This window comes from Muntiacus reevesi, chromosome 1 (genome assembly GCF_963930625.1).
Source record: "Muntiacus reevesi chromosome 1, mMunRee1.1, whole genome shotgun sequence".
In the NCBI taxonomy this organism is placed as follows: domain Eukaryota; kingdom Metazoa; phylum Chordata; class Mammalia; order Artiodactyla; family Cervidae; genus Muntiacus; species Muntiacus reevesi.
The window spans coordinates 216,615,622-216,643,096 of record NC_089249.1 but is presented as its reverse complement, the minus strand read 5'-3'; the positions used below and the strand labels follow the sequence as shown (position 1 = coordinate 216,643,096).

General features: G+C 50.7%; 4 protein-coding genes and 1 long non-coding RNA gene across 13 annotated transcripts in view; 2 read left to right on the top strand and 3 right to left on the bottom strand.

Moving 5' to 3' along the window:
- Window positions 1–1,503: 1,503 nt before the first annotated feature.
- Window positions 1,504–8,168, bottom strand: LOC136167240 (uncharacterized). The gene is made up of 2 exons (XR_010663071.1): window positions 7,445–8,168; window positions 1,504–1,968 (listed from the first exon to the last, which is right to left on the bottom strand). It is a non-coding gene; the product is annotated as an uncharacterized lncRNA (long non-coding RNA).
- Window positions 8,169–8,282: 114 nt separating this feature from the next.
- MXD3 (MAX dimerization protein 3) lies at window positions 8,283–12,643 on the top strand. The gene is made up of 6 exons (XM_065918265.1): window positions 8,283–8,465; window positions 8,723–8,828; window positions 9,484–9,513; window positions 9,645–9,759; window positions 11,898–12,081; window positions 12,156–12,643. Exons 1-6 carry the CDS (start codon window positions 8,396–8,398, stop codon window positions 12,269–12,271), a joined length of 621 nt encoding a protein of 206 aa, XP_065774337.1. The 5' UTR covers window positions 8,283–8,395; the 3' UTR covers window positions 12,272–12,643.
- A 259-nt stretch (window positions 12,644–12,902) lies between these two features.
- Window positions 12,903–16,464, bottom strand: PRELID1 (PRELI domain containing 1). Its single transcript, XM_065918264.1, has 5 exons — window positions 16,178–16,464; window positions 15,367–15,592; window positions 13,817–13,930; window positions 13,636–13,714; window positions 12,903–13,433 (listed from the first exon to the last, which is right to left on the bottom strand). Exons 1-5 carry the CDS (start codon window positions 16,267–16,269, stop codon window positions 13,285–13,287), a joined length of 660 nt encoding a protein of 219 aa, XP_065774336.1. The 5' UTR covers window positions 16,270–16,464; the 3' UTR covers window positions 12,903–13,284.
- A 76-nt stretch (window positions 16,465–16,540) lies between these two features.
- Window positions 16,541–21,840, top strand: RAB24 (RAB24, member RAS oncogene family). Of its 4 annotated transcripts, none has more exons than XM_065918268.1 (9): window positions 16,542–16,856; window positions 16,940–17,088; window positions 17,172–17,240; window positions 17,449–17,527; window positions 17,633–17,700; window positions 17,791–17,890; window positions 18,106–18,156; window positions 18,295–18,357; window positions 18,461–18,819. In XM_065918268.1, exons 2-9 carry the CDS (start codon window positions 16,972–16,974, stop codon window positions 18,523–18,525), a joined length of 612 nt encoding a protein of 203 aa, XP_065774340.1. In that variant the 5' UTR covers window positions 16,542–16,856; window positions 16,940–16,971; the 3' UTR covers window positions 18,526–18,819. The 4 variants fall into 4 exon arrangements, 3 of the variants coding, with proteins under 3 accessions (XP_065774341.1, XP_065774340.1, XP_065774339.1); XR_010660892.1 differs by adding an exon at window positions 21,468–21,840 and having other exon boundaries at window positions 16,543–17,088; window positions 18,461–18,706; XM_065918269.1 differs by lacking the exon at window positions 18,461–18,819 and adding an exon at window positions 21,468–21,840 and having other exon boundaries at window positions 16,541–17,088.
- The window catches only part of NSD1 (nuclear receptor binding SET domain protein 1), a 144,549-nt gene continuing 137,132 nt past the window's right edge, over window positions 20,059–27,475 (bottom strand). For all 6 annotated transcript variants that reach the window (XM_065918262.1, XM_065918258.1, XM_065918260.1 and 3 more), the window contains one exon: window positions 20,059–26,446. In XM_065918262.1, the coding sequence (XP_065774334.1) occupies window positions 24,822–26,446 (1,625 nt within the window). In that variant the 3' untranslated portion in view covers window positions 20,059–24,821. The remainder of the gene's footprint in view (window positions 26,447–27,475) is intronic.

Below are 27,475 nucleotides of genomic sequence, written 5' to 3'. Positions count from 1 at the left end.
CTGCAGACTGAGATCAACCAATCCATGTCTTGCCTAAGTAACTCAGGACAGCCTCCCTATTGCACAGTACACTGTGTATATATGTCTTGGCTACACAGAAGGAGCAGACGTCCCACATTTTTCACTTCTGTAGACTCATGAATTCTTCACTTTGTCTATCTTAATCTGTATCCCTTTCCTGTAAGAAACTGTATAATACAGTGTATATAGGGAGTATAATAGCATTGAGAAGGTTCTATGAGTCCTTGAAAATTGCCATTCCCAACAGTACTTTGGTGAAACCCCTGAATTTGCAGTTAGGGTCTGAAGTGATGGTGGTCTCATGTGAGTGTGATCCTTCTCATCTCTAACCTGTACAGTTTGCTGATCTTCTCACAAAGCTTAGTAGGAATCTGAATGATGAGCCTGTCCTTCTAACTGCCAAACAGGTAAGGACTTGCACTCTTAAGAAAATAACAAAACAAGATAATATAGGACTTCCCTGGTGGTACAGTGGATGGGAATCCATCTGCCAGTGCAGGGGACATGGGTTCAATCCCTGCCCAGTGAGGATTCCACATGCCACGGCGCAGCGAAAACCCATGTGGCCCAGTTACTGAGTCCGTGCCCTAGAGCCCGGGAGCTGCAACTACTGAAGCCTGTGCACACACAACAAGAGGAGCCGCCGCATGAGAAGCCTGCACGCTGCAATGCTGAGAGTGGCCCCACTCACCGCAACTAGAGAAAGGCCGTGAGCAGCAGTGAAGACCCAGCGCAGCCACAAAATAAATAAATTGAAAAACAACCCCAGTATATACTTTGATATGGTTATACTCCATTATCTTTTCTCTCACTTTTATGTTCTAGAATCAGTAAAAAATTATAAGGCATGAGAAGAAGCAAGAAAATATGCTTTATAATAAAGAGAAAATATAGTCAATGGAAGCCCCCCTCCTAAAAATAAAACCCTAAGTTATTGGAATTAGCAGGCAAGGACATACAACAACTATTATAAATATATAAACTAATTAATAGCAAAAGAATAATTGGGATAGAGAAGGGGTAATGATAAGTTGAATAGTGTCCCTCAAAAATTCATGTTCACCCAGAACTTCAAATGTGACCTAATTTGGAAATAGGATCCTTACAGATATAGTTATAAAATGAGGTCAGCCTGGGACCCTCAGGAGGGAACCAACCCTGCTGACACCTGGAGTTTGGACTTCTCCAGAACTGTGAGAGAACAAATTTCTATTGTTGTAAGCCACTCAGTTATAATACTGTGTTATGGAAGCCCATAACACATGTGTAATGACATATTCTGGGATATGGGTAGAAAACTTTAAAAAAAGGACTAAGAGGAAATTCTAGATTTGAAAAATACAATAGCTGAACTAAAAACTACAATGGGTGGGCTAAATGCCAAATTGGATGTTATAGAAGAAAGAGTAAGCCAACTTGAAGGCAAGTAAATAGAACTTATCCACAATGAAGCAGAGAGATTAAAACACACACACATACACATAAAATATTAACAATGCTGTATTGTAAAGAATTAGCCTTCAATTTAAAAAGAATTTAAAAAATTAACAGCATCAATTCCCCTTGGTATATTATGAAACTGGGAAACATACATGAAATTGAGATCAGATTAAGAGAGGAGAGAGAGAAGAGAGATGGAGAAAAATATTTGAAAAATTAAAGACTGAAAAACATTCCAGATGCTCGAAACACACCAAGCAAGGCAAACGCAGAGAAAACCACATCCACGGGTATCACAGCCAATGAAAGTGAGAGTGAAAGTTGTTCAGTCATGATGAACTCCTTGTGACCTCATGGACTGTAGCCTGCCAGGCTCCTCTGTCCCTGAGATTCTCCAGGCAGGAATACTATAGTGAGTAGCCATTCCCTTCTCCAGAGGATCTTCCCAACCCAGGTCTCTGACATTGCAGGTGGATTTTTTACCGTCTGAGCTACCAGAGTCAATAACTGAAAACAAGAAAAAAAAAAAATTAGAATAGAGGAAATAAACACATTACATACAGTGGGAAGTGCTAAGAATTCCAGCTGACATGGAAAAGAAATGCTAGTCAGAAGGCAAACCAGTAACATAATTAAAGTGCTGAAAGGCAGTCAACCTAGAATCTTATATGTAGTGTAAATATGCTACAAAAATGAAGATGAAATAAATACATTTTCAATGAAGAAAAGCTGGTAGAATGTGTTGTTAAAAGACCCACACTGCAAGAAAGGCCAAAGGCAACTTCTCTGGCTGAAAGAAAAATGGTACCAATAAAACCCAGCTCTACAGACAGAATGAAGAACGCTAGAAATAGTAAAAGTGTGGTGAAATATAAAAGATTATTATTATTTTTTCAATTATTTTTATTAGTTGGAGGCAAAAGATTATTTGTTCTTAATTTTTAAAAAGTCAATTGACTATTTAAAGCAAGATTGTAGCAATGTATTCTAGGAATTTTAATACATATAGAAATAAAATATATAATGACAGTAGTAAAAAGGATGGTAGAGAGTAAATGAAGCATAATGGTGTATGTTTCTTACCTTATATTTTAAATTGTATGATATTAATTCAGAGTAGACTGTGCTAATTTAAAGACATTTATTATTACAGTTCTTAAAGTGAATACTTAAAAGACCACTTTAAAGAGGAAATGATGGAAGCAACCTAGATGCCCATCAGCAGATGAATGGATAAGGAAGCTGTGGTACATATACACCATGGAATATTACTCAGCCGTTAAAAAGAATTCATTTGAATCAGTTCTAATGAGATGGATGAAACTGGAGCCCATTATACAGAGTGAGGTGAGCCAGAAAGATAAAGAACATTACAGTATACTAACACATATATACGGAATTTAGAAAGATGGTAACGATGGCCCTATATACAGGGCAGAAGAAGAGACGCAGAAGTACAGAACAGACTTTTGAACTCTGTGGGAGAAGGGGAGGGTGGGATGTTTCGAAAGAACAGCATGTATATTATCTGTGGTGAAACAGACCACCAGCCCAGGTGGGAGGCATGAGTCAAGTGCTCGGGCCTGTTGGGCTGGGAAGATCCAGAGGAATCGGGTGGAGAGGGAGGTGGGATGGGAGACCGGGATGGGGAATTCGTGTAACTCTATGGCTGATTCATATCAATGTATGACAAAACCCACTGAAAAATAAAAATTAAAAAAAAATAAATAAATAAAGAGGAAATGATAACCCAATTGTAGATATTAATATATAATATATAATGGAAGGCTGACAAAGACTCAAATAACCCAAAATAGTCAGAAAAAGAGGGAAAAGAGGAAAAGGACAGATGGGACAAATGTAAAATAAAAATCAAGATGATAGACCTTAAAATCAACTATGTCAGAATAATTGTATTAAACACAATTGAAAGGCAGAGATTATCAGCCCACAGGGGAAAACTCCCCAGTTATATGCTATTTGTAGGGTAAACATGTTAAATACTAAGACACTGTTAGGTAAAAAGTAAAAAAGAGAGGAAAAAACACACAATGAGAGCACTAATCAAAAGGAACTGTTGTGACTATATTAATATCAAAGCAGCGTTAGAGAAAAGGTTGTCAAAGATAACCTTGCATTTCAGAATGCAAAAATAATGAAGTCAACAAGATAAAACAATCATGAATGTATATGCACCTAGAGTTTCACGTATATAAAGTAAAATGTGATAGACAATTTCACAATTAAATTTGGAGATTTTAACACTTATCTTCCACTAATAGAACTAGTAAACAAAAAATGGAACTAGTAAACTAATAAGGATATAAATTTTTTTTTAATGCAACACAGTCAACCAACTTAATCTGATGCTTTTAGTTGTTACCTCCAGGTAACAACTGGAGGATGCATGTTATTTTTACGTGCATATAAAACATTCATCAAGATAGATCATATATTGGAACATACAGGCTTTGTTAAATTTGATGAATCAAATGATCAAAATCATAAGAGTATATTTTCTGACCACCATAGAACTAAATTAGAAACCAATAATAAAAAGACATCTAGAAAATTTCCAAGTATTAGACATGGAAAACACTTCAGGTTACTCACAGGCCTCAGGTCAAAGAAAAATTCTAAAAATATCTCTATGTGAATGAAAAACAAAACAAAAACACCTTAAAGTTTGTGGGATGGAGTGAAAGCAAGGTGCAGAAAAGAAGAAAGGAATAAAGTGAATCATATATATTTCCATGTGAAGAAACTAGATAACAAAGGAACAAAAGAAATCCAAAGTTGATTGGTTAAAAAAAATTAACAAAATTGATACACTCCCAGCAAAACTTGTCAAGGGTGATGGTGGGGAATCTACCTATATCAGGAATTAAAATGTGGACATACTACAGGTCTTTTTCTTTTTTTTTTTTTAAATTTTTTTATTTTTTTATTTTTCAGTGGGTTTTGTCATACATTGATATGAATCAGCCATAGAGTTACACGTATTCCCCATCCCGGAACTACTACAGGTCTTATAGAGGCCGTTTCCTGGTGCCCCCACCCAGAATAACCAGGACTGTCAGCCACTTCTGAGATGTGGTCTGGCCAGGCCTGGCCTCATGGCCTATTCCCCTGCACTTGCAGAGGGAGCAGTTAGCCTTCCTGACAGCCAGTGTTGTGCAGTCTCTGGTAACATGCCTGGAGTGGCATTCCGGGGGGGCCTCCAAGGTGGGGGCCTGTTGACTGCTATGCCACTGGCCTCCTGTGTAATAGAGAGCCAGGCCCACCAAGGTCTGCTGTCCCCTCCCCCCATGACAGCTTGGCCCGATCCCTTTTAAGCAAGGGTTTCCTCTATTGCTGTGCTCCTAGGCAGACAGAGAAGGCTGACCCTGAGGGACACAGAGCCACTGCTGTTTTCAGAAGGATGCTCTGCGATTTTCAGAAGAATGGAGGCCTGAGGACTTCCTGGAGGAAGTGACATGTAAGCCAAACCAGCAGAGTCAGGGAAGTGGGGCAAGGGCAGGGCATGGGGCCTGACAGGCAGAAGGAAGGCACAGCCAGCTTGAACTTTGTCCTCAGGGCTGAGGGAGCCTTGGAGAGACTTTCAGCAGGGACACGGCCTGGCTAGCTCAGTGACCATGGAATGCTGCTCTCTGGGAAGAGGGGAGGGTGAGTGAACTGGGAGAGACTGGGACAGGGAGCATAGAGAAGAGGCTGTGCCAGGTCCAGGGTCTGAGCCAGGCCTCAGCTCCAGTACTGCCCCACCTCCCCCAGTACTCTCACCTGCAGGGAAGGAGGTGAGAGGGTCCTGTCTCCTCAGGCATCCTGTCCATAGGGTGAGAGAGGATGGTGAGCCCGGGGCTGAGGCCCTGAAAGCTGCCCTTCTCCAGATGTCCTGGCTGGGGCAAGGCAGTAGGGTGGGGGTGCCCTTCTCCCCTCCCACTCACTCAGGGCGCAGATGCAGGCTCTGCCCCTTGGAGCCCAGAGGACACTGGTTTTGAACAGAAACCAGTTACTTACTGCACTGAAGTGTGGGCAGTAAGGGCTGAGGGTTGGGGAGGCCATAGGGCTTCAGTGTGCAGGCTGAACTCGGTAGGACCGAGTTCTTCCCCGAGTCTGGGGAAGAGGCTCTAAGTCCAGTCACTGCTGAGAGGGCAGGAGCACTGGAGGCCTCTGCCCAGCCCTGCGCCCAGATGGTACTAGTACTAGCATTGCCTCAGAGGGGCCCAGAAGGCCATCCAAAGGTTTGGGGCAGGAGCCCCTTGCTCCCTCACTTGCCCTGCTCCCTGGGAAGGATTGTTTCCTCTTCCTTTAGTTAGTGGCCCTGGGAGACCTGAGGGCCATGCTGTTCCCTAGCTCAAAGCCTGCCCTTCTTGGATGAAGTCCAAACTCCTTGACATGGTTACTCAAGTCCCCTTTGCAGCCTCTGCCTCATTTCCACAACCTCCAGTTGGAGCAGCCCTCACTCTGAGCTTCCCTGGTAGCTCAGCTGGTAAAGAATCTGTCTGCAATGCAGGAGACCCTGGTTCTATTCCTGGGTCAGGAAGATCCTCTGGAGATGGGATAGGCTACCCACTCCAATATTCTTGGGCTTCCCTAGTGGTTCAGATGGTAAAGAATCCACCTGCAATGTAGGAGACCTGGGTTCAATCCCTGAGTGGGAACATCCCCTGGAGGAGGGCATGGCAACCCACTCTAGTATTCTTGCTTGGAGAATCCCCATGGACAGAGGAGCCTGGTGGGCTACAGTCCATGAGGTCCCAGAGTTGGACACTGCTGAGGACACAGTACAACTCTTTAAGAGCTCCCTCCCATTGCTGGGAATTCATCCTTCACAGCTCTCCCCGCCCAAGGCTGGGCCACCTGGGTCCCAGATATCTTACTAGTTGGTTTGTGCCTACACTGTGTGGGTGCTGACTTTAGTGAAATAAAATGGGAAATTCATTCACAAGTCTTATGACTCTTTTCTGCGGAGATAATTAATTGGGGGTGGGGGTTTGGGGAACCCTTCAGTCTCTTCTGGGCCCTGCAAGCCTCTCCGGTGTCAACCTGCACCATTATCTTTGATCTCTCTATGCTGACCACATTGACCTTCTTTCCATCTGCATACATCCTTTCAGCCCCAGGGCCTTTGCACCTGCTATTAGTGTGTCTGGAATTCTCACACATTCCTCCTATACATAGATAACACATACTCATCCCTGTCCCAGAAAAACCTTCTTTGACCTCTCTGATTAGGTCAAATGCTCCTTTAGGAAGTGCCCTTACATTGTGTCTTTTCCTGTGTGGACGAGTCACAGTGTATCTTTATTGTGTGATTACTATATCAGTCTCCCTCCCCCTCATGCAAGAGCTTGGCAGAGGGAAGGACCCTGTCTGGTTCTGCCCAACCTTGCGTTCTCCAGCCCCCAGCACATTGCCTAGGGTCCTGCAAGTTCTCAGCAAATATATCATGAGCCAACGGGTGGGTGAAAGGGTGGATAGTCCCAGGCAGCAGTTCTTGGCTGAGCATGTCAGTGATTCCCTCTAGAAGTGACTCCTAGAGAAACTCAAAGGTTTTATCCAAGGAACTGAGAGGACTGACTGCCGTGTGCCATGTGTTTACCCAGGGCTGTCTCTTTATAAAAAATCTAGTTCCTCCTTCTCCCTCCTCTCCATTTCCGGGCCACAGATTCAGCCCCAGCCTAACAGTAATGCTCAACTCTCTAACAGCTGCTTTCACCTTCCGGGCTCCACCCTTAGACTGTCACAGTCTCCGCAGGGGGATGCCGCCCCTAGAAGTCACTGCATCATCTCCTTCGGGAGGCTAGACAGTCACGTTAAAGAAGGGCTCATTGACTCTGGGTAAGGCAACCATGGGCTCCGTGGGAGGAAGAAGCCCGTGTCAGGTTACAAAATCAGCAGCTCCTACCAACTGCGCACGGCTCTGATCCTTCAATGCCCAGGCCTTCGACGACAACGGTTTCGCAGGGCTTCCCGAACTTACAGGAAAGAGGGCACTTAGCGGTGAGAGAACTCAACCCCGATGGCTCCAGAACGCAGGATTCTAGCCAGCTGGTTCTCATAAATCGGTACGCTTCTGACGTTTTCGTAGCAACAACAACTTCCCTGCAGATGAGGAGAAGCCGGAAGACTATTCCCATTCGCCACAGTAGGAAGCTGAAGCTCAGCGAAGAGCTACGGGGGCAGATGGCAAGCCTGCAAGGATGCTAACCTCCTAGCGCCGGAGCCAGATTCGCCCCCTCCCCCGGCGCTTGCGCACTGCGGCCCTAGTCCCCGCTTAACCCCGCCCCCATCGCCGGGGTTTTCAAATTTGAAACCTGCTCCTTTTCCCGCCCGAACGTGTAGACCAGCGGCGGGAGAGGGCGGAGCCGCGCGCAGCCAATAGTGCCTCCGAGGCCCTCGTGCTCCGCCCACAAGGTGACGTCAGCGAGCCACAAGCGGCAGAGAGCAAATGGGCGAGGGCGTCCGCCGGCCCCGCCTCCGCGGCGCCCACGTGCAGCGGCCGAGCCCCGGGCCTAGGGTGGACCACCCGCCCCCAGAGCACCACTCAGCGGGCCTCTGGTCACCAGTACTGGGCTGGAGACTGAGGCCCAGAAACGCCAAGTGGTCGGTGCGGGGTCGCTGAGCGAAGCGGCAAGACGCGGCACCCCCACTCCAACCAGGGCGTTCGCCCGAGGGCCGGGCCTGCAGCCGGCGTCGGTGGCAGCCCTAAGGGAGTTCTAGGGGGCGGGCAGGTGGGCGGAGGGTGGGCCGCGGTTCCCGGGCGCGTTCCAGAAGGGCGGGGCCAAGAGCTAGGCTCTCCCGGGGCGGGGCGTCTTGGGGGCGGGCCGGGCGCCTGTGTTTGTTGCCCCGTGTCAGTTACATTGTAACAAAAGTGGTGACGCCGCTACTCGGGTCGGCACCCCAGGGCCGCCTGCCTCCGGCTGTCGCCGACATGGAACCGGTGGCCAGCAACATCCAAGTCTTGCTGCAGGCGGCGGAGTTCCTGGAGCGCCGCGAGAGAGGTGAGGAAGAACCTTTGGTCGGACTCCAGGCGGCGAACTCGCTGACACTGGCCTGGGCTGGGCTTGACTCCCGACTTGAAGAATACATGGCCTTGGGGTTGTAGTCTTGCGGCGCGCTCAACTTAAGAGGGGTCCGCGGGCAGTGGGCTGGAACGGTTGGGAAAATGGCCCTGTAGCCCAGAATCCCTTTCTGACGGTGCCGTGCCCGGGGCGCCCGCTGGGACTAGCCTGACGCTGGCGGGGTCTCTCTTTGGCAGAGGCCGAGCATGGCTATGCGTCCCTGTGCCCGCACCGGAGTCCAGGTCCAGTCCACAGGAGGAGGAAGCGGTCTCCCCAAGCTCCTGGCGCGCTGGACAGTGGGCGGTGAGGAGGGCCGGGGGCAGCGGGGAGTAGGGGGATGGGCGCCGTCCTTCATCGGGTCTCTCCACTGCCCACTTCCTCCTCATTGCTTGCATCTTCTGGGCCAAGTACCTTGCTCTGGAGACATACGGGCTCCTGCTGTTTCTCCATCCTCCGAACACACACTCTTCGTTCAAGGACTATTTCTCAAGCACCTCAGATGTGTTTGGAACTGTGAATAACAGTTCTGGGTCCTGCTTCCACTCACACTCCTAAGACAAACCACTTGCTTCCCTTCACAGGCATTCTCCTTTTCTCTCCTCTCAACCCTTTGCACACGCGTTCCCCCTCAATTTGAATGCCTCTCCTCCCACTACTCATTTTGGGTAACTTGTGTGACTGGGCTCAGCTCAAATGTCACTTGTGTTCAGGAAGCCCTTCCTGATTGTGGCTAGGGGACACATTTGGACCCCACATCACCTGGGCAGACCTCTCTCAGCATTTGACCTCCTTACTGCCTCTGCCTGGCACTCAGCTGTCTGAGGCCAGCACCAGGTCCCCACAGTGGGTTAGTCTGGGGCACACATCTGTAGTGAATTTTGAGCCCCTGGGGACTCTGGGACTGAGGGTGTGGACAGTAAGTGACACTCCCTTATCCCATCCTCTCTGGCATTGGCAGGTCTGTGCACAACGAACTGGAGAAGCGCAGGTGAGTCCCAGCCCTGCCCTGAGAGCACCAGTCCCCAGGAACAGCCTTCCTCTGGCCTTCCCTCCCCTGTCATCCCTCATCTGGCCAGCGGGCCTGGGCTGGCACTGCCCTCTAGACCCCTCCCTCTGCAGGAGGGCCCAGCTGAAGCGGTGCCTGGAGCAGCTGAAGCAGCAGATGCCCCTGGGGGCTGACTGTGTCCGATACACCACACTGAGCCTTCTGCGCAGGGCCAGAATGCACATCCAGGTAAGACACTCCCCTGGCGCCCGGGGCCAGCTTGCCAGGATGCTGGGAGAAGCGCAGTAGGGAGAGACTGGGAGGAACTAGGAGAGAAGTCTCATGTAACAGACCAACTGTGTGACATTGGGCTCTGTGCTTTTAGTTTCCAAGTTTAAGTAGGAAGAAAAGCAGGAAGTAACCCAAGAGGATTGTTCTGAGGCTTTAAGCAAGTTTTCCCAATAAATGTTCACTTGTTATTACAACGATTATTACTTGAATCCCAACTGTGAGACCTGGAGCAAATTAGGTAGCCTCTCTGGACTTCATTTCCTCCTCCGTATGGGGGACATTCTGTGATGGGTCACTATAAGGGTCCCTCAGACTGGAGAGGGCTGTTATTCACTCCTCCTCTCCTGCATCCTCAAGCCCCCTGTTCTGACGGGCCTGTCCTGCTTTGGGAGGCAGGTCCAGAGGCCAGAAGGGGGAAAGGGCCGAGAGGACTCCAGTGACCCTTCCTTACCGGGCTCAGCTCAGCGCCCCCTGGTGGATGGGAGTGGAATGTGCTGACTCAAGACGAGGCATCACCACAGAGTGGGGGCGCTTAGAAGCGACTTGGAAACAATGGAGGCCTTTTCCTGCCCTCCTGGCCCTTTTTGACAGAGGAAGAAATGGGCATGCAGCCGGCTGATGAGAGGGAGATTCAGAACTGAGGCCTGTGTCTCTTGACTTGCATTCTTTTCCGCAACAAGTGAGCATCTGCTCTGCCTGTTGTGGGCACAGGCAGCTGTGGCAGAGACGGCTGGAGGTGCCACGCAGCAAATAAAATGGTGTGGAAACTGTTAGCATTGTCCTCACGGTGCCTTATGGTTGAATAACACCCTGGTTGGAAAGTGAGCTCCAGTGTCTCACGTGGAGTTTGCCTGACGGTTCTCAGAGGGAGGTGTGTCTTGGGTGCTGGCTGTCCCATGGGCGGGACCTAGGGATTGCTCCTTCCTGGACTCCCTGCTTCCTGTTTTGCCTCCACCTGGCTGTCCTCCCCACCTTGCCCTGGAATGTTCTTTGCTGCTCATAGATCTGTCCAGGTCTGTCTCCTGCTGAAAACCTTCCATGGTTTGACAAGGCAGCTTCAGTTTCTTATTTCCTGTGAAACTCAAGGCCCTTCACAACACAGGCCTTGCCACTGGTCTCATCTTGCCCCGGGTCCCACTAAAAAGCTGAGCTCTTCATACTCTTCCCATTTTCACTCTGCCTGGATGTTTCCCTCCTCCATCTTTACCTGGGTAGTGCTTATTCATCCATCTACACCCAGTTCAAATACCTCCTCACCCAGTTCTCCCCTTGTTGATTGAATGCATGCTTTTTCCCACTGAGGGCCTGATTGGAGAACCCTTGGCCCTCCAGTCCCTGGATCTCAGGGCTGGCAGAGCTTGCGTGGAGGCGGCAGGTGGGGACTACTACTGAAGCCTTGTGGTTCCTGGGAGGGTCTTGAGGAGGAGTTACAAACTGGTAGCCTTTGTTTAATCTCTTGTCGTTTAGTTGCTCAATCGTGTCACACTCTTTGCAACCTCATGGACTGTAGCCCGCCAGGCTGCTCTGCCCATGGGATTTCCCAGGCAAGAATACTGGGGTGGGTTGCCATTTCCTTCTCCAGGGGATCGTCCCTACTTAAGAAACGAATCCACGTCTTCGATTGACAGGTGGATTCGTAGCTTTCTAAAACTAGTGGATGCAGGTTCGATCTCTGGTCAGGGAATGAAGATCCCACATGCTGTGTGGCATGGCCCAAACAAAAACAAGCCCTAGGAGATCTGGCAACGCCGGGTTTGTTTCCACGTGGCAGTAATTGGCCTGGGACACCTCCTCCGAGCCTTAGTGTGTGCACATGCTGGTGTGCCCCAGTCCCTCTCCATCGCCTGATACCAGCACACTCTGCTCCTTCACGTCACTTGAGAGCCCTGAGGGCCTTGGAGATTGTGCGGCCCTCCCTCCCAACCGTGCAGACAGAACTCCCAGGCCACTTACGTGAGGTAGGAGGGCAGCAGACTCTGGCTTCCTGCAGCATGGGGGAGCAGCCCTCTGGCACCCACATCTAGTGAGCCTGTCACATGACTGGTCTGCCGTCCAGTGGTGCCTGAGCCCAGCCCCTTGCTCCCTTGGATTTGCAGAAGCTGGAGGAGCAGGAGCAGCGGGCCCGGCAGCTCAAGGAGAAGCTGCGCAGCAAGCAGCAGAGCCTGCGGCGGCAGCTGGAGCAACTCCGGGGGTTGGGCGCGGCGGGCGAGCGGGAGCGGCTGCGGGCGGACAGCCTGGACTCCTCGGGCCTCTCCTCCGAGCGCTCGGACTCAGACCAAGGTAAGTGCCCTGGAGTGGAGGGCTCGGCTGGGACGAGCAGGCCAGGTCTCCTGACTGGCCCTCTCCCTGTGCAGAGGAGCTGGAGGTGGATGTGGAGAGCCTGGTGTTCGGAGGCGAGGCCGAGCTGCTGCGGGGCTTCAGCGCAGGCCAGGAGCACAGCTACTCACACAGCGGCGGTGCCTGGCTATGACCCTCACCGCCCAGAGCGGCCTCTGCCCTCAGCCCACTCTGCGCCGTCAGGCCAGAGCCCTCACCGAGCCTCCAGGGCTGCTTGGAGTCACTGTTGGAATGGACTAAAAGGACCCTGTGTGGGAACAGGTGCTCCTCGTACCCTGCTGCTGGCGGCTGGCAGTCCCACCTGGGAGAGGGGTGTTGAGCCCCCCTGAGCCCTGCAGGGCAGGCAGCTTGGGCCCAGGCCACCCTCCCGGGCATTTTTTCTAGCACTTGGCCCAGCTGTCCATGGCAGCAGGAAGCCTCTTGGGCCCTCATGTTCCTTCCTAAACAAGGGCCCCTGGCCTTTGCCCCACGCATACTGTATTTTCATTAAAAGCCTCTTTCTTAATTTCCTGTCCATGGTCTTGCCTGATGAAAATGTGGGAACTTCCAGCCACAAACTGGAAAAGAAGAAATGAGATTTACAGCCACCACAAACCCTCCTGACCGCACTGGGCAGCGCCCCTTTACTCCCCACAGCTTGGAGGCCATCCGTCCACACTTCAAGTGTGGAACCAAGGCCGAGTGACGTGACTGTACTGAAGGCCAAAGCCAGAAAACCAGTGGGGTCAAGATTCAAGCTTTCTGACTCCAGAGTGGGGTCCGACTGAATTCAACAAGTATTTATTGAGTGCCTGTTACACGCAAGATTTTGTTTCAGATACTTGGGACACATCAGAGGATAAAACAACGGTCCCTGCCCTCATGGAGCTCACAGTCTAGCATTTACGACCACTTCACCTGGATGCAGTGACCCTGGGCAAGTCACTGCCTCTGTCCTCGGCCACCCGATGCAGGAGTAGGGAGGCCCAGCTCAGACACGGGGAACTGGCCGGCTGTGCTGGAGATGCCAAACAGGGCCCCTGCCCTCAGCCCACCACCCAGACAGTCGAGAGGGCTAGAAGCTGGCTTTTAATGATAAAGTACAAGAGGCGGGGGCACGGACTGGCACTGGTAGTCTGCTAGGCTGCTGCCTCGGGCCTGGGCCGGCTACACGAACTGCTGCTGCTGCTGCTGCTTCTTCGTGGCTGCCTTGCTGGCAAGGTCCTTGGCCTTCTCCGTAGCTGCCAGTGCCGTCTCCTTGGCCTTCTCCTTGGCTTCCTTGGCTGTTTCAACAAGGGTTTTGGGAGGGGCCTCACCTGGAGCAAAGGGTGGGGGGCTGGTTTTAGAGAATGTCAAGAAAACTGACCTAAATGACTTCCCGGGACATTTATCTCCTGGGGGCCAGGCTCTGAAGAAAATACTCAGTGTACAGATGAGTTGAGGGTGGACTCAGAGTAGGCTCTGACCCAATCATAGCAGGTAGGACTTGAAATCTCTGTCTGTGTCCCGAGCCCTCACCTTGCAGCTTGGCCAAGATGTATTCAAAACCCTTCATAGTCTTGGTCACGTTGCTTTTGAACCGCGCGAGACCAAATTCCTGGCAAAAAATGACAAAGGGAAGGATTCAGAGTTGCCCAGGGAACCCCCGCCCAGACTCGACGATAAAAGGCTTAAGCCCCGGCACTCCGACGCTGCTCACCTGGACAGCTCTGGAGACACCAAATAAGCTAGAGGAGACCCAGGCTTCCCGGCGGATTTCGGTCCAGCCGCTGTTATCAGAGTTCACACGGTAAACACATCGTTCCTCCACCACCTGTGCAGGCAGGCAAGTCAACCACCATCACGTGGGAGTCCTTCACTTGGCCAACTTACACATCAATTTGATTCCCTGCCTCTTTTCATGAGGAAAAGCATTCTTTCCCTTACCTTACTGGATTATCAAATGGCACTTCAGGAAGAGAGTAGGAAGATGGAAAAAAAGTCATTTTGCTCTCTAAAAACCTCTCCTCTGACGCCTCACACTAAAAGGTACATGAACTCTTGAGAGGTCTGTGGTGTCTTCAGCCTGCCTGCCAACCATTTGGGGCTTCCCTTGTGGCTCAGATGGTAAAGAATCTGCCTGCAATGTGAAAGACCCGGGTTTGATCCCTGGGTCAGGAAGATCCTCTGGAGAAGGAAATGGCAACCCACTCCAGTATTCTTGCCTGGAGAATTTCAAGGCCAAAGGAGCATGGTGGGCTACAGTCTACCAGGTTGCAAAGAGACACACACAGTTCAGTTCAGTTGTGTCCGACTCTTTGCGACCCCATGGACTGCAGTACACCAGGCTTCCCTGTCCATCACTACTGAACAACTAACACTATGACCACCCACTTTGGCTCTTAAGCCGCCAGCAATCCAAAAACAGAAAAGGAAATCTGGCAATCACCACAGCTATCCTTATCAGGGAGGAGAAAGTGGACCTGTACTTCCCAGAGAAACACTTAAAGAGACACCTGTCATAGCTGAATTGAAAGGGAGGTCTCAGAGGTCTTATCTTAGTAATTTACAAAACACAGAGCTAGGGCCCTCAGATGACTCTGGGGCAAAGCATTAAGGTGACTCATTCTGTGACTTTGCAGCACACTTCCCCTCCCTGAACTTCACTATTCTCTTTGCACAATAGAGTAAGACCCACTTCCCTGTGTTACTGTGATGATTAACTGAGAAAGAATAAAAGTGTCCTGAAGGCTTTCAAGGTACTCATAGATGAAATGTTCCTTAAACTATTAATAAACCATGGGTTTTCAAGTCTTTTTTTTTTAAAGCAAGAAATCAAAGGTATGTGGAACTTCCCTCTCCTTGCCCCAAAATCTCAGGCAGAAATCCATTATATTAGACAGTCAAAGTGGGGGTGGGGGGCAGTCCTCTCCCCTCTGAGATACATCCAAGGTACTCTGGAGACTTGATGTTTGAAAACCACTGTCTCCTTCCCTCAGCATCATGCCTGTGGCCCAACCTATACTCGTGCCAGGCAGTGTGAGTGCCCTGCATTTAGTACTTACAAGTGGAAAACAGGTACTCCTCCACTGTATGAACGAGTTAGAAGACAGGCCTAGAGAAGATAACCGGCTGAAAAGACCATCCGAGTTTGTACTCTAGAGTTATCACTCTTCAGATCTGCTTGAATCATAGAAGCCCTCTCATGGTTCCCTAGCCACATGTATCTGGAGTGCTCTAGTTTGGAGGGGGAAGTGGGAGGGGTCTCACCATCAGCCGGGCGTGGTTGATGTTCCAGGTGAAGGTGGTCATGGTCTGGTTTTGTGGGTCCACAATAGAATCCTCCAGGATGTACACTGAGTGAGCAACATTGGCAGGAAACAGTCGCTCAGCCCAGCGGGGCATCCTGTTCGTCTTGGTCAGGAGTCGTCGGGACAGGAGCTTCTGGTCAGAGGTCACCTCTCGGTGCACTATGTCTTCCGTCAAGACATGTTTGCTGCAGGTGTCAGGGTGAAGGGGACCCTCAGGAGCCTGACCCTGGGAGACTGCCTGTTGAGGGTCCCATCTGGAGCCTCCACACTCAGAATGGCCAGGCCTTTCCCCAAACTTTCAGAGTAAGCTGTGGTTGTGGCTCAGACCTGAACTGGAGCCCTTGAGCCTCTCCCAGGGCAAATTCCAACTCCCGCCCCCTCGCTGACCTGGACTCCTGGGCATTCCAGCAGGGATGGACCTCCTGATTTATTGCACCACTGGAGAGCAGTCAAGGGCAGAGAAGCAGGCAAGGGCCCAAACTTCCAACCCCAAGATCCCTCCCTAATTCCTGTGCTGCCTTCTCTTCCTGTCTCATCACAGTGAGATGAGAGAACCTTAAGACTAGGGCTTCAAGTAATCCACTGCCCAGGCCCAGCCTCCTTCCAGTACCTTGCGGGCCTAGTCTGGCCGCTTCCCTGATAGGGTTCTTCTGTCCTAAACATGGCCAGACTCTGGCGATCCCCCCACTCGAAGTCGAGTCTTTCCCGGCCCCCAGACTCCGATCTCCAAACAGCGAGGTGGGAGCGTTGCTTTTCCCTGGGCCACGTACCTATAGGGATTCGGGTACCGCTGCCAGAAGGCAGCGAACACTTGGTCCCAGGAACTCCGGAGCACGCTCTGGCCCAGGAAATACTTCACCATCGTCCCGGCCGGGGCGGGCTCAGCGCCCGAGCAGCATCAGGGGTGCGGAGCCCGAGGGGCACGCGGAGGCCGGGCTGGAGCTCGACGCTCGGCCGCCAGGCTAGCAGCAGATCAGTCGCTGCAGCGCCGCACCCAACCAGCCGCCGCCACCCCCGCCGCCATGAGGAATTATCGGGCCTGGCGCCACTTCCGGCTCAGCAGTGAAGTACCCACCTCTTCCGGTGCCTGCCCACGTGACCCGACGACCCCGCCCCCACAACCTCCTTCCCCTTACCCACCCCGCTTCCCTTCCCCGCCCCCGCCACCGCTGGAGTCGCGGCGCTGCGGGCCAGAGCTGGGTTGGAGGAACACCCTGGCTCGGTGGGGAATCTGTGCCGGCGCGGCCTCTAAGCTAGGTGGGCGAGCAAGCGAAAGAGCGAGCTAGCAAGTCGGGCGGCGGCGTGCGGCGCCGTTAAGGGCGCTGCCCCGCGCGCTCCCAGGCCGCCCCGGGTCCCGGGCTCTTAGGAGGATAATTCCTGGGCCCGAAAAGCGGGGGCGGACGGAGGCGTTGTCGTCGCTCAAGCTCGTCGCGGCGTGTGGAACCTTAGGTTGGCGCCTGGGGCTGGGGACTGAGGCTAAGGGCGCTGCCTCTCGGAGCGGAGAGCCGGGTTTGACTCGCGCCCCCGCTCAGGACCCTGACGCGGGTGAGGCGGCCCCGGGAGCATGAGCGGGCAGCGCGTGGACGTCAAGGTGGTGATGTTGGGCAAGGAGTACGTGGGCAAGACGAGCCTGGTGGAGCGATACGTGCACGACCGCTTCCTGGTGGGGCCTTATCAGAATGTGAGTGCGCCCGGCGGGGCCCAGCACGGGTGGAAGGGGGCTAGCCGACACGCGAGGCTCTGATCGCTTCCCCTTGGTTGCAGACCATAGGGGCCGCCTTCGTAGCCAAGGTGATGTCCGTCGGAGACCGGACGGTGACTTTGGGTATTTGGGTAAGTTCTCTGGGCACGTAATCTGGGAAAACCCATTCTTGAGGAGGCGTAGGTCCTTGCCTTTTACTGACTTGTGGGCTCACGAAGGTTTCTGCTCTCTAGACCCCAATTTAAAAACAGGGGTCTGGAGGACGTGGTATTAGTTTGAAGTCGTGGGGAGTATAGCTTCGTAACCCAGGCCAGGGCTGAGCCTCCCCCTGCCCTTCAGGACACAGCAGGCTCTGAGCGCTATGAGGCCATGAGCCGAATCTACTATCGGGGCGCCAAGGCTGCCATCGTCTGCTATGGTAAGAAGGGTTTTGGCCTGTTCCTCAAACAAGAAGGGGAGGGTGCCAGGCTGGCCTTACAGAACAGCCCCTCACCCTTGCTTGCTTCCTGTGTTCCACACCAAGACCTGACGGACAGCAGCAGCTTTGAACGGGCAAAGTTCTGGGTGAAGGAGCTGCGCAACCTAGAGGAGGTAGGTGGCCTGACCTCACCAGAAGACCAGGCAGGGGCTGGGGGTCTGGTGGCCCAAGGGGGGTGACCCTGGCCTTGTCTTCTGCTCCAGGGCTGTCAGATCTACTTGTGTGGCACCAAGAGTGACCTGCTGGAGGAGGACAGGCGGCGGCGACGGGTCGACTTCCACGACGTTCAGGACTATGCAGACAGTAGCTGCTCCTTAGCTCCTTGGGCTGGGGGTGGGGTGGGGAGGAAAGTGGCTGCTTGGGTGGGTCACAGAAAATGGGAGCTGCCTTGGCAAGATCCCCCACAGGAAGACTCTCTCTGCCTCCACGCATCTGTGGGGTTCACAAAGAGTCCCTGTACTGCTAGTCTGTGGCCACCTAATTCTCAAGTATGAGGCTTTAGTCATTTCTCTTTACAGATATCAAAGCTCAGCTCTTTGAAACATCCAGCAAGACAGGCCAGAGTGTGGGTGAGTGCTATCCTTGGCCTCACAGCAGAACACATAGGGGCAACAAAGGAGGCAGAGAAAAGCCCAGAGGACTGGGTTACTATGTGATCCCTGGGCTCCTAGCGTCTGGTTCTCACTGATCGCCCTTTTTCCTGCCAGACGAGCTCTTCCAGAAAGTGGCAGAGGATTACGTCAGTGTGGCCGCCTTCCAGGTGATGACAGGTGTGTTTTTCCTTAGCTCCTGTGAAGACTCCCTGTAGGCCCACAGCACCTGACTCCCCCACCCCACAATAGTATGTTGCGCTACCACTTCTCTCTCTGACAGAGGACAAGGGCGTGGACCTGGGCCAGAAGGCAAACCCCTACTTCTACAGCTGTTGTCATCACTGAGTCACCACTCACTTGGCCTGGGGGGGGGGTCCCCCCAGGAAGGCTGGACCTAGCTCTTGTCTGGGCTTGGATGATTGAACATCTGAGCTACCTGGGTGCCCGTGGCAGCAGAGGTGGCACCTGCCGGTGCTGGCCCATGGAACGGAGACAGCATTGGGGCTGACTGATGGGCACAAAGAGGGTAAGGGCTGATTTGGACCCTGGGCTTCTGCCCTGGACAACAGTTGTGTCTACAGATTATTTAAATGGCTTCTGATTTGTAAATAAAATCAATGCACTGTGAATTACACTCAACCCCTTTCCCTGCTGTCTGGATTGGGTGTCAGGACACCTAGGACTTTCTGGGGCCACCTGACTGGCCTCACTTCCTATAATCAGGGTTCTTCTCAGGTCTTATTTTCCTTTGGAAGCCAAGTGGCTTCACCCTAGGGTTGCAGTTGAGATAATAGAGGAGCAAAAGGGCCCTTTTCTGGGTTCTTCGGTGGGGGCAGAGATAGGGTGAAAAGCTGGGGTTGGGGCAGTGCAAAGCTCACATGGTTCCTTCTTGGTGTTAGGAACTTGAAGGGCACTCAGGTGGTATCCAGAGATCAAAGGGTCAAGCATTTCTAACTCAGACTGGCTGGCTCTACTGCACCTCTGTCACGTCTAGGTCTGTGAGTCATCCCTGTGGCTCAGAGCCTAAGCTTCCCAGCAACAATGCTATAATGTGGCTTAATAGTAGACAAATTACAGGTTCTGCAAGACTTAGAAAGGTATTAAGAGACCCAGACTGGGCTCTAACTCAGCTACCCAGAAAAGGGGTTCAAACCTGGCTGTGTTCTCCTTTTAAAATGAGGTGACTCGTACCTAGCTCAAGACTATGAAGAGTATGCTTGAAATGTTAACTGTAGGACTAAATGCTTGTTGTCCCCTATTCTTCCCTGGGGCAGGAAGTTCAGGACGAAGTCACAAAGGGAGGTGATTTCCAGGGTTCCCTGAAAGTATTATTTTTGGGCCTTAGATGTCAAGATACTTCAGAAGAACCAGCTGTTACTGTACACAGGACTGACCTTTCCTTTTCACAAGGAAGCATATAGCAGCCCTCCCTTTCTGGTGTGGGATGCTCAGCCTCTTTGCTTCACTATCCCATTTTAGGCCTGGGCTGGGTCTTCTGCAGTGCTCAGCACCTGCCTCTCAAAAAATAAAAACTTGGCCAAGATGGCTAGACTCATAATCAGAAAAGTGCTTTGGTTCCAGTTCCTTTTTAAAAACCAATTCCTCAAAACACCCTTCCTTTGCGTGGGTGATGGAGGCCTCCTGGGTAGGGACTGAGACCGACAGCAGCCACTCCTGAAAGCAGCAGACATTCTGACAGCAGTGGCTGCTGGGAGGAAACCCACACCACTTCCATGAGGTGCTTGGAGGAAGGGCTCAGCTGTGTCCCCATCTGGGAACCACCTCAGTCTGGCTTCTGCTCTCACACCACACCCATCCTCCCTCCTGTTAGGCTCTATCTCCCCACGGACAACAAAACAAAACACAGGGCAAGGGCCATAAGAGTAAAGTTAAACTTTACTTTACAGTAATTTTTTTTTTCTATATACAAAGAATTACAGTACATGTTTATGGGGACTCCTAGCACAGGCTCCCCTCTGTTTCACTAAGAGTTTCACTTACCGCTGACAATCTATGGGGGTGAAGGGGGGCAAAAAAAGTGATGGACCTCAGCTGACACCCCCTTTTGCCCCTTAAAAATATAAAGATAGATCTCTTTGTCAGCTTGTTTTTTGCCAAGACTTAGAAAGCTGCTCTTCCATTAGCTCCCGTGTGCTGCGCTCGCCCAACACTCGCCTACATGCACACAGGCAGCACACGTCTCAGACCTGGAGACTGCCTTTCTCTGCCCCGACCCTGCAAGTCTAAAGCACCAGAACCGATCATTTCTGCTCCTGCTCCCTGGGCTCACCTCTTATCTGCAAAAGTTTGCTGGATTTCCAAGGTGTTATACCTGAAGCCCCTAAAGAGCCTGATGTTTTGAGAGTCACGGGAAAGTAGCTCTAGAAAAGGGACCACATGTGCTATTTTTGCTTATGCTGATAGGAAATGTTTCTGCCCAGGCTGTGGATTTCTAATTAAAATAAACTCTTTCCACTTCCTTAAGAAATAATATCCTTAGTCTTCATAAGCAATAGAGGTGCTCCCATGAGAGTGAAGAGGTAGAGGGGCAGAAGGTATCTGAGGGAGATCCCACACCTGGAGCTCTCTTCAGCCTGTTTAGGCAGTGTGGACGGAGGCTGTGGACAAGGTTAACACCAGCCCTGAGAAACTCAAAGAACTCCCTCATCTGCAAACAGCGTGTCTTCCACTTCCGGACTGCACTGGATCACCCCAGGGTCGGGTGCAGGACTCACCAAGGCTCTACCTTCTCTTCTAACAGAACCTCGAGGGAACTAAGACATGAGATCTCTTGCTCCCAAACATGAATCTAGGTTTCTCAAGTCACCAGTCCTTCAACCCTTGGCAGTGCTTATTTTTACCAGGAAATTAGCACCATCATTACATTTTTGTGTGTGTACAAAGCAAATTACCTATTCTGTTTTCAATTTACACTATAGTAACCTCTGGCCCTGCTACGCTAGCCCTAGGAAGCTCAGCTGAGAGCTAACGGGCCACAGTCAATGAAAGTCTCATGCAGCAGCTACTGAGCTCTAAATGATCTGGAATGTCGAACACATGATACCGCCCAGTCATTATTCAGGAGGAATAGGGGCTTGTCCCACCTCCTTTTCCTGCCATGATCTCAGAGAGGTGAGGACACTGAGCTAACTCTGACCTGGTTGACAGATACCAAGAGGATGAAGATATCCCCTCAAAAGGCCTTGGAGAAAACCCACTTTTTATAGGAGCTGATGCAAAAAATAAAATCCATCCACGTTTAGTGCTCTCCTGATTCTTCTCCACAGGGGAAGCTGCCAGGACCAACTTCCTTCCTGCCACTCTGTTCTCATGAGGCAACGTGCAAGTCCAGCTCCAGTGAGTAGATGCTGCCAAGCCTGGAAAAGGATCGCTGATGCACTTCATGCCCTGACTGTAGTGTGGGGTGGAGAATATAAAGAAAAAAACAATTATTTATATCAATGCTAAAGGTGTAGATTTGGGAGTTGTTCAGAAGAGGATCAACACAGTGATTTAAATCACTTCAAACTCAGTAACTTCAGGGGGAAGCAGACATTAAAAAAAACTTAAATGCTGTTGTAGCAACATCTGTTTTGCTATGAGAATGGGTTTGCTCCAGTAGAGAAGCAAATGAGGCTTTGAATAAAAATTTCAACAGTTTTCATAATTTTCTTCTGAATAGGGCTAAAGGAGGTTATTAGTTCTCCAGGTACTTGTGGAAGCTATGGCTTCCTCCTCAGAAAGGCTTCCTGGGGAACCAGCTTACAGACAGACTGTTGAGATCCTGATTTATAAGCATTTGGCCAAATGCCAAAATACCACCTTACACAAAGATCAGGAGTTTCTAAGAGTAAAGCTTTCCTGTTAACTGCCAATTCACACTCCCTGGAGAAAAGGTCTTGGCATAGGCTCCAGGAAAATCCCCAAAGGCTGGCAAGGTCAACACCCTCCTTTCATGCAAGAGTCTCTCTTTCCAAAAGTCTTTCCGACTCTGCTTCTAATTCTACAGTGACTGCTTTCATGATGTTAACAATCTAGTATCAAATACTATTAGTGGGCCTGAGTTGAATGTCTAGGTTCCAATCAGTCTAAGAATCTTTCAATGGCCCTCACAAAACTCTGGCTGGCTGTCCATCCATTTAAAGGGCTACCCTGCCTCCCCCAAACCAAGCACAGTTCAGAAGTTGTTTACTAGGCAGGTCTGGAAGGAAGCTTCCAGTGAATGATGGAGAATGGAAAAAACTGAAAACCACAAAGTGGTCTACCTTTCCCTCACTCCTTCCTGTCCTGTGAGACTTATCTAGAGTGGCTGTCAAGTCAATTACCTACCAAAGCCTACATCAAGAGAAGCTACTTCATGATCAAACTTCTCCTCTTAAAAAATTTTACATAGCCTGCATACCCACCCCCCCAAAAAAATTCACAGTTTATTTCATGAAACAAAGAGCTACGGTAATTGAACACACAACATAGTGGGAAGAGGTTCTGACAGCGCAGTGCAGTTATCTTTTTCTGATCACGACTACAGATGACAGGAGAAAAAAGGGCACAGGACTGGCACCAAGCAAATCCTACTCATACCTAAGAGATTAGGGAAAGGGACCTACTAGCTGCAGTTATATACTTATTATTCTCACACATGATAAATACTTAATATAATGAACTTTAATGTTTTGGGTGAATTTCTTTAAAAATATCTTTTCCATGGTTTAAATTTTTTTAAAAGAAAATAAGATGCTTTGTTTTCTCTTCCTCTTAAGCAAAGAGCTTTTCCTCTCTGATGATGTAGGAAGAGAGAGGATGAAAGGGGAGAACTAGGCAGGTGGAATTTACAGAGGAGAGTTTGAGGTCTAAGTGAGATGCAAGAATAGGCCCCTAAACTCAGGGCAGCTCTGCCCAGCCTCTTGTCTCTGCCTGAGTTCAAATGTCTCAACCCTAGAGACAGACTTTGGGAAATAAAAGCAAATTCTTTTTAAAATCTTTATATAAAGCGCAAATGCTTCTAAAACAACTATTGTTCCCTCCTTAGAAGTGACAGGAGTAATCTCAATAAAAACTCAGGAGGAAGAAATTGGGACAATACAGAATCCTGTTGAGGGTATAAAAGCCATAACTGAGAGACAGAAATGGCCAGGAGACACTGGGGCCAGGAGACGGCCTGTTGGCTAAAGCTGCTGGCTACACTGGCGAAGCAGAGGTAAACATGTTTGGTCTAGGGACGAGGGGGTGGGCGAATGGGAAGGAACTGGCCAAACAGTACTTCCTGTTGGCAGTCAGTGAGCTGGGTGAATGGTAGGGCGGGGTAGCACCAACAGATTTCCCAGCCCTTGGGCCCCAGCTCAGGGCAGCAGTAACAGATAATCAGCAGTTATGAGGAGTCATCTCTTAGGCTGGACATCGCTCTGTAAGCCCCATCTTGCCAGTCATAGGGGAGGGGTTCTGGCTTGCCCTTAGGCTAAGTCAGCAGGTAGGCGCTCTCAACACTGAGCACACCGTTTCTCAGGGAGAGGGTGATAGGATCCACTAGTGAAAATGACGACTCCTCCGTTCAGGTAGGAGGGCAAAAGATCAGAAGATGAGTAAATTTCTCACCAGGATCTGGCATTCTCCCTGAGCTGGTGGTGGATCTAGCCCAGAGTTTGCCAGATTCCCTAGATCTACTGCCCGAGACTCTGAAATCTGAAAGCACCTGAGTGTTTGGGGGACAGGCTTGGGGTGAGTTGATGTACAAGGAGGAAAGAAAGTTTGTAGAAAAGGAAGGTAAGCTTGCCAATTGCCTTCTTACACTGAGGGAAAGCTGTATCCTCACAGAGTCCAGCCCCTCAACCAACTGCTCCACCAAGGACAGATCTCTGCAGAGCCCAGCCAGAAGCAGCACTGGCTGCCCAGTCACAGCCCTTGGCTTTGGTGCAGCCCCCTCCTGCCTACAGAGGAGACCTCTGCATGAGCTCGCATGCATGCACACGCACACAGGGACAGCTGACCAGGAGACACTCAAGAACCACTTCTGGGGCCACAAAGGACATTCATTACATAATGAGCCCAGAGCCCCGGGGCCCCTCAACTTCCTGTTATTTATTTCCTGGTCAAAGGTTCTTAAAAAACAACCTGAGAACCTAGGCAGGCATGTTAGGCTCACAGGGATCAGGTCTTATTTATCTCTGTATTTCCTGCCAGTGACGAGTACCACACCTAACATACACAGATGTTCAAGAAATCACCACCGACTTGAACGGGTATTAGTTCCTCCCAAGGATTCATCAGGTACCCTCAGTGGGGCTTGGCAGGACTAAAGAGCTTTGAGAGCCCTACTACCTTCCAACCTGACCAGTGGAATTGAATCCCATGCTTGACTCCAGAGTGGACTTTTTATTTCAAGTTCACCATGAGTAAAGGTTGGGGGGAAAGAGACCCGGGTCTGTCTGTTTCCTTGGCTGGGGCCCACTTGGATTTTCATACGTGGCTCACACAACCACAAGCCCCCCACTGGCTAATGTCACAAGAGTTTTGAATGTTGGGATTTAAGGAAAGAATAACAGTGGAAAAGTGTTGGGGTCTGTTTTTTTTAAGAGGGAAAAAGATTTTTCCCTTCCCCAGGAACCCTGGGGGCGGCTGGTCTGGTCACGTGGCATTTACTGGTGTTACTTCTGTTCTGACTCTGCACACTTGTGACTGGAAGGAGCCTGGTTAAGAGCTGGAAGCGTACTTTGCTCTGGTTTAGGGTCTTGCCCTCTTCCAAGAGACCAGCAAGTCTGTGCCAGTGTCTGTGTGCTCCCGGAGGACCAGCAAGACTGTGCCAGTGTCTGTCCGGCCACCATGGGCCAGAGCCCTGGCCCTGGTGAGGCCTTTCCTAGGGCCCAGGGGCTCTGCTCTGTGGTTGCCAGCTTCTTCTCTTCAGTGGAGAGGGAGGGCTTCCCGAGAGGCCTGAAGGACTGCCCACTCTTGGCAGCAAGTCCAGGTAGTTGCTGGCCTCCAGTCATCTGCTTCACCTGCTTCATCAGGCCTGGCGCTTGACTGGGAGGCCCTGGGGTCTGTTCAGCCCCTGCAGGTGCTCTTCCTGAGGCCTGAGTTGCTGGCTCATATAAAAAAGCCTTGGCAGGGGGCTGAGAAAGAAGTCTGGCCTGGGTAAGTGATTTAACAGCTTGCCAGGAGTGTTCTGAAGGGGCCACTGCTTTCCCCAGTGGCTGAAGGACAGCATCTGACACACTGCCTCTCTCAACAGCTCGTGGTATCTGTCCTAGACCTTTGCTGGCAGGCCATGAGCTCGACTCCAACACTGGCATCTTCTCATCAGCCTGTTGTGTGAGCTCATGGGGTGAACCTGCCCGTTCCTTCTGGCGAGGAGTGAGGTCTATGAGATCCATCACCAAAGCAGCTCTATTCTTTGACTGAGTATTCTGGTCCACGGGCCTCAGCGCTTTTTCTTTAGCTACCAGGGTCTGGACCACCGCTGATAGTACTTTGTCAGGAGGTGGGAGTCTCTGGGACAAAGAGACATGGGATTTGTCAGGGGGCCTGTCTGAAGTCTGGGGTTTGGGACCGCTGGTGACTAGCAGTTTCTCTGGCGGTGGAAGTCTCAGGCCAGTAGGGACTGGGGTTTTCTCCAGTGACTGGGGCCTTGGGCTGGCAGCACCTATGGATTTATCCAGCCTTGGGTCAGCTGTCCCCAGAGGTCTTTCCAGTGGCTGAGACCTGACTGAGGGTGAGGAGCTTGGGCTGGTCACTGGAGAGGGTTTGTCAGATAGCTGGGGTCTTGGTCCTGCCACTGCAGGTGGCCTGTCCAATGGCTTCTGGCTGGATACCAACGACTGGGGTTTGGTCCCTGACCCAGCAAGGTCCCTGACCCTATCTACAGGCTGCGGCCTGGAGTCAGTTCTGTCAGGAGGCCTTTCAGGCAGCGGGGGCCTCTGACAAGTCCCTGCCAGAGCTTTTTTGGACAGCGACAGCGACTGGTTGGTGTCAGCAGATGGCTTGTCCGACATCTTGGGCCCTTGAGCAGCCACTCCTGATGATTGCTCTGCCAGGTGAGTGCTTGGGCCTGGAGGCAGCGGTACTGGAGGAGGTACATACTCACGGATCTCCCCCGGCTCCAGAGGGTTGGGCCCACAGGGATCATGCTCAGTACAAGACAGACGCCCATCCAGTTTGGAAATGAAGAGCATCCCTTCCCGATGCTGCTTGCAGAAGGAGCTGGGACACATCTCACAGAAGGAGGCTGCTTCCTTTCCGCATATGTCACACTGATGCCAAGGACACTCCCATTTCCCTGAAAACACAGAAGTGAAACAAAAACTAAGGAAAACAAAACATGCCTAAGATGGGCCACAGCTCTGGAACCAAGTCAAAGGAGTGAATGCAAACTGCTGCCTCCCTCAGAGAGCTCGTGCCCCTTGCCCACATCCCCTCCCTCGGGATCTGGGCTTTACTTTCTGCAAAATGTGTAAAAATAACAGCCAAATATTGTCACAACTAAGTATCAATTAAAAACCAAGCAGGAGTAAACAACAATGACAACAACCAAGGAATAACCCTGATTTCTATGACTACTTCCAACAAGGAGAGAACGACAATAACAAAACAAAACAAAACTGACTTGGTTTTTAATTACTCGGGGTCATTGCTGGCACAACCCGTGTAATGCTTCCCAAGCAGGTAATGACCCCAAGTAATTGCTTCTGAAACAATCCTCCATTTCCTGGCACTGAAATCAGTGTTATGGCCTTGCCCCCAAGCTACCTCAGTTTCTATTATTTCATTATCCTGGCAACCACATACTGAAGAAAGGCTAATTTTCAGACAAACTCCTCTCACTCCCAACCCAAAGTTCTCTTTCTGCAGTTCCCAGAAGCAGGCCACTAATGATGCGTGTCACCCAGAATAGTTTCTCACCTTTGTTGTTTAAAATGGATAGCACACCCAAATCCCTGAACTCTTCTAATGTCAAATTATCATCCAAAGATCAGTGACAATTTTCCCAGCCACATATTTCTGAGTACCACACCTGCTTGCATAGGTTCTCCTGTGTTTACTAACACAACTGCATCTCTTTTAGAGGGAAGTGGGCCAGAGGGGGGCTATAATCACCCAGAAGCTCCACTCTTTCTCAGCGTCTCTTTCTCTAGAGAGTGAACAGTAGTGGGCTTAAAGTCAGAAAACCTCTGGCTTTCAAGCCAGTTCCTCCATTTATATGCTTTAATGTGACAAGTCAAGACTCAAGTTTCCTCATTTGGAACATGGGAAGGTAAAAAGGCCTCATCTTTATAGGCTGGTGGGAGGATAAACTAACATAAAATGC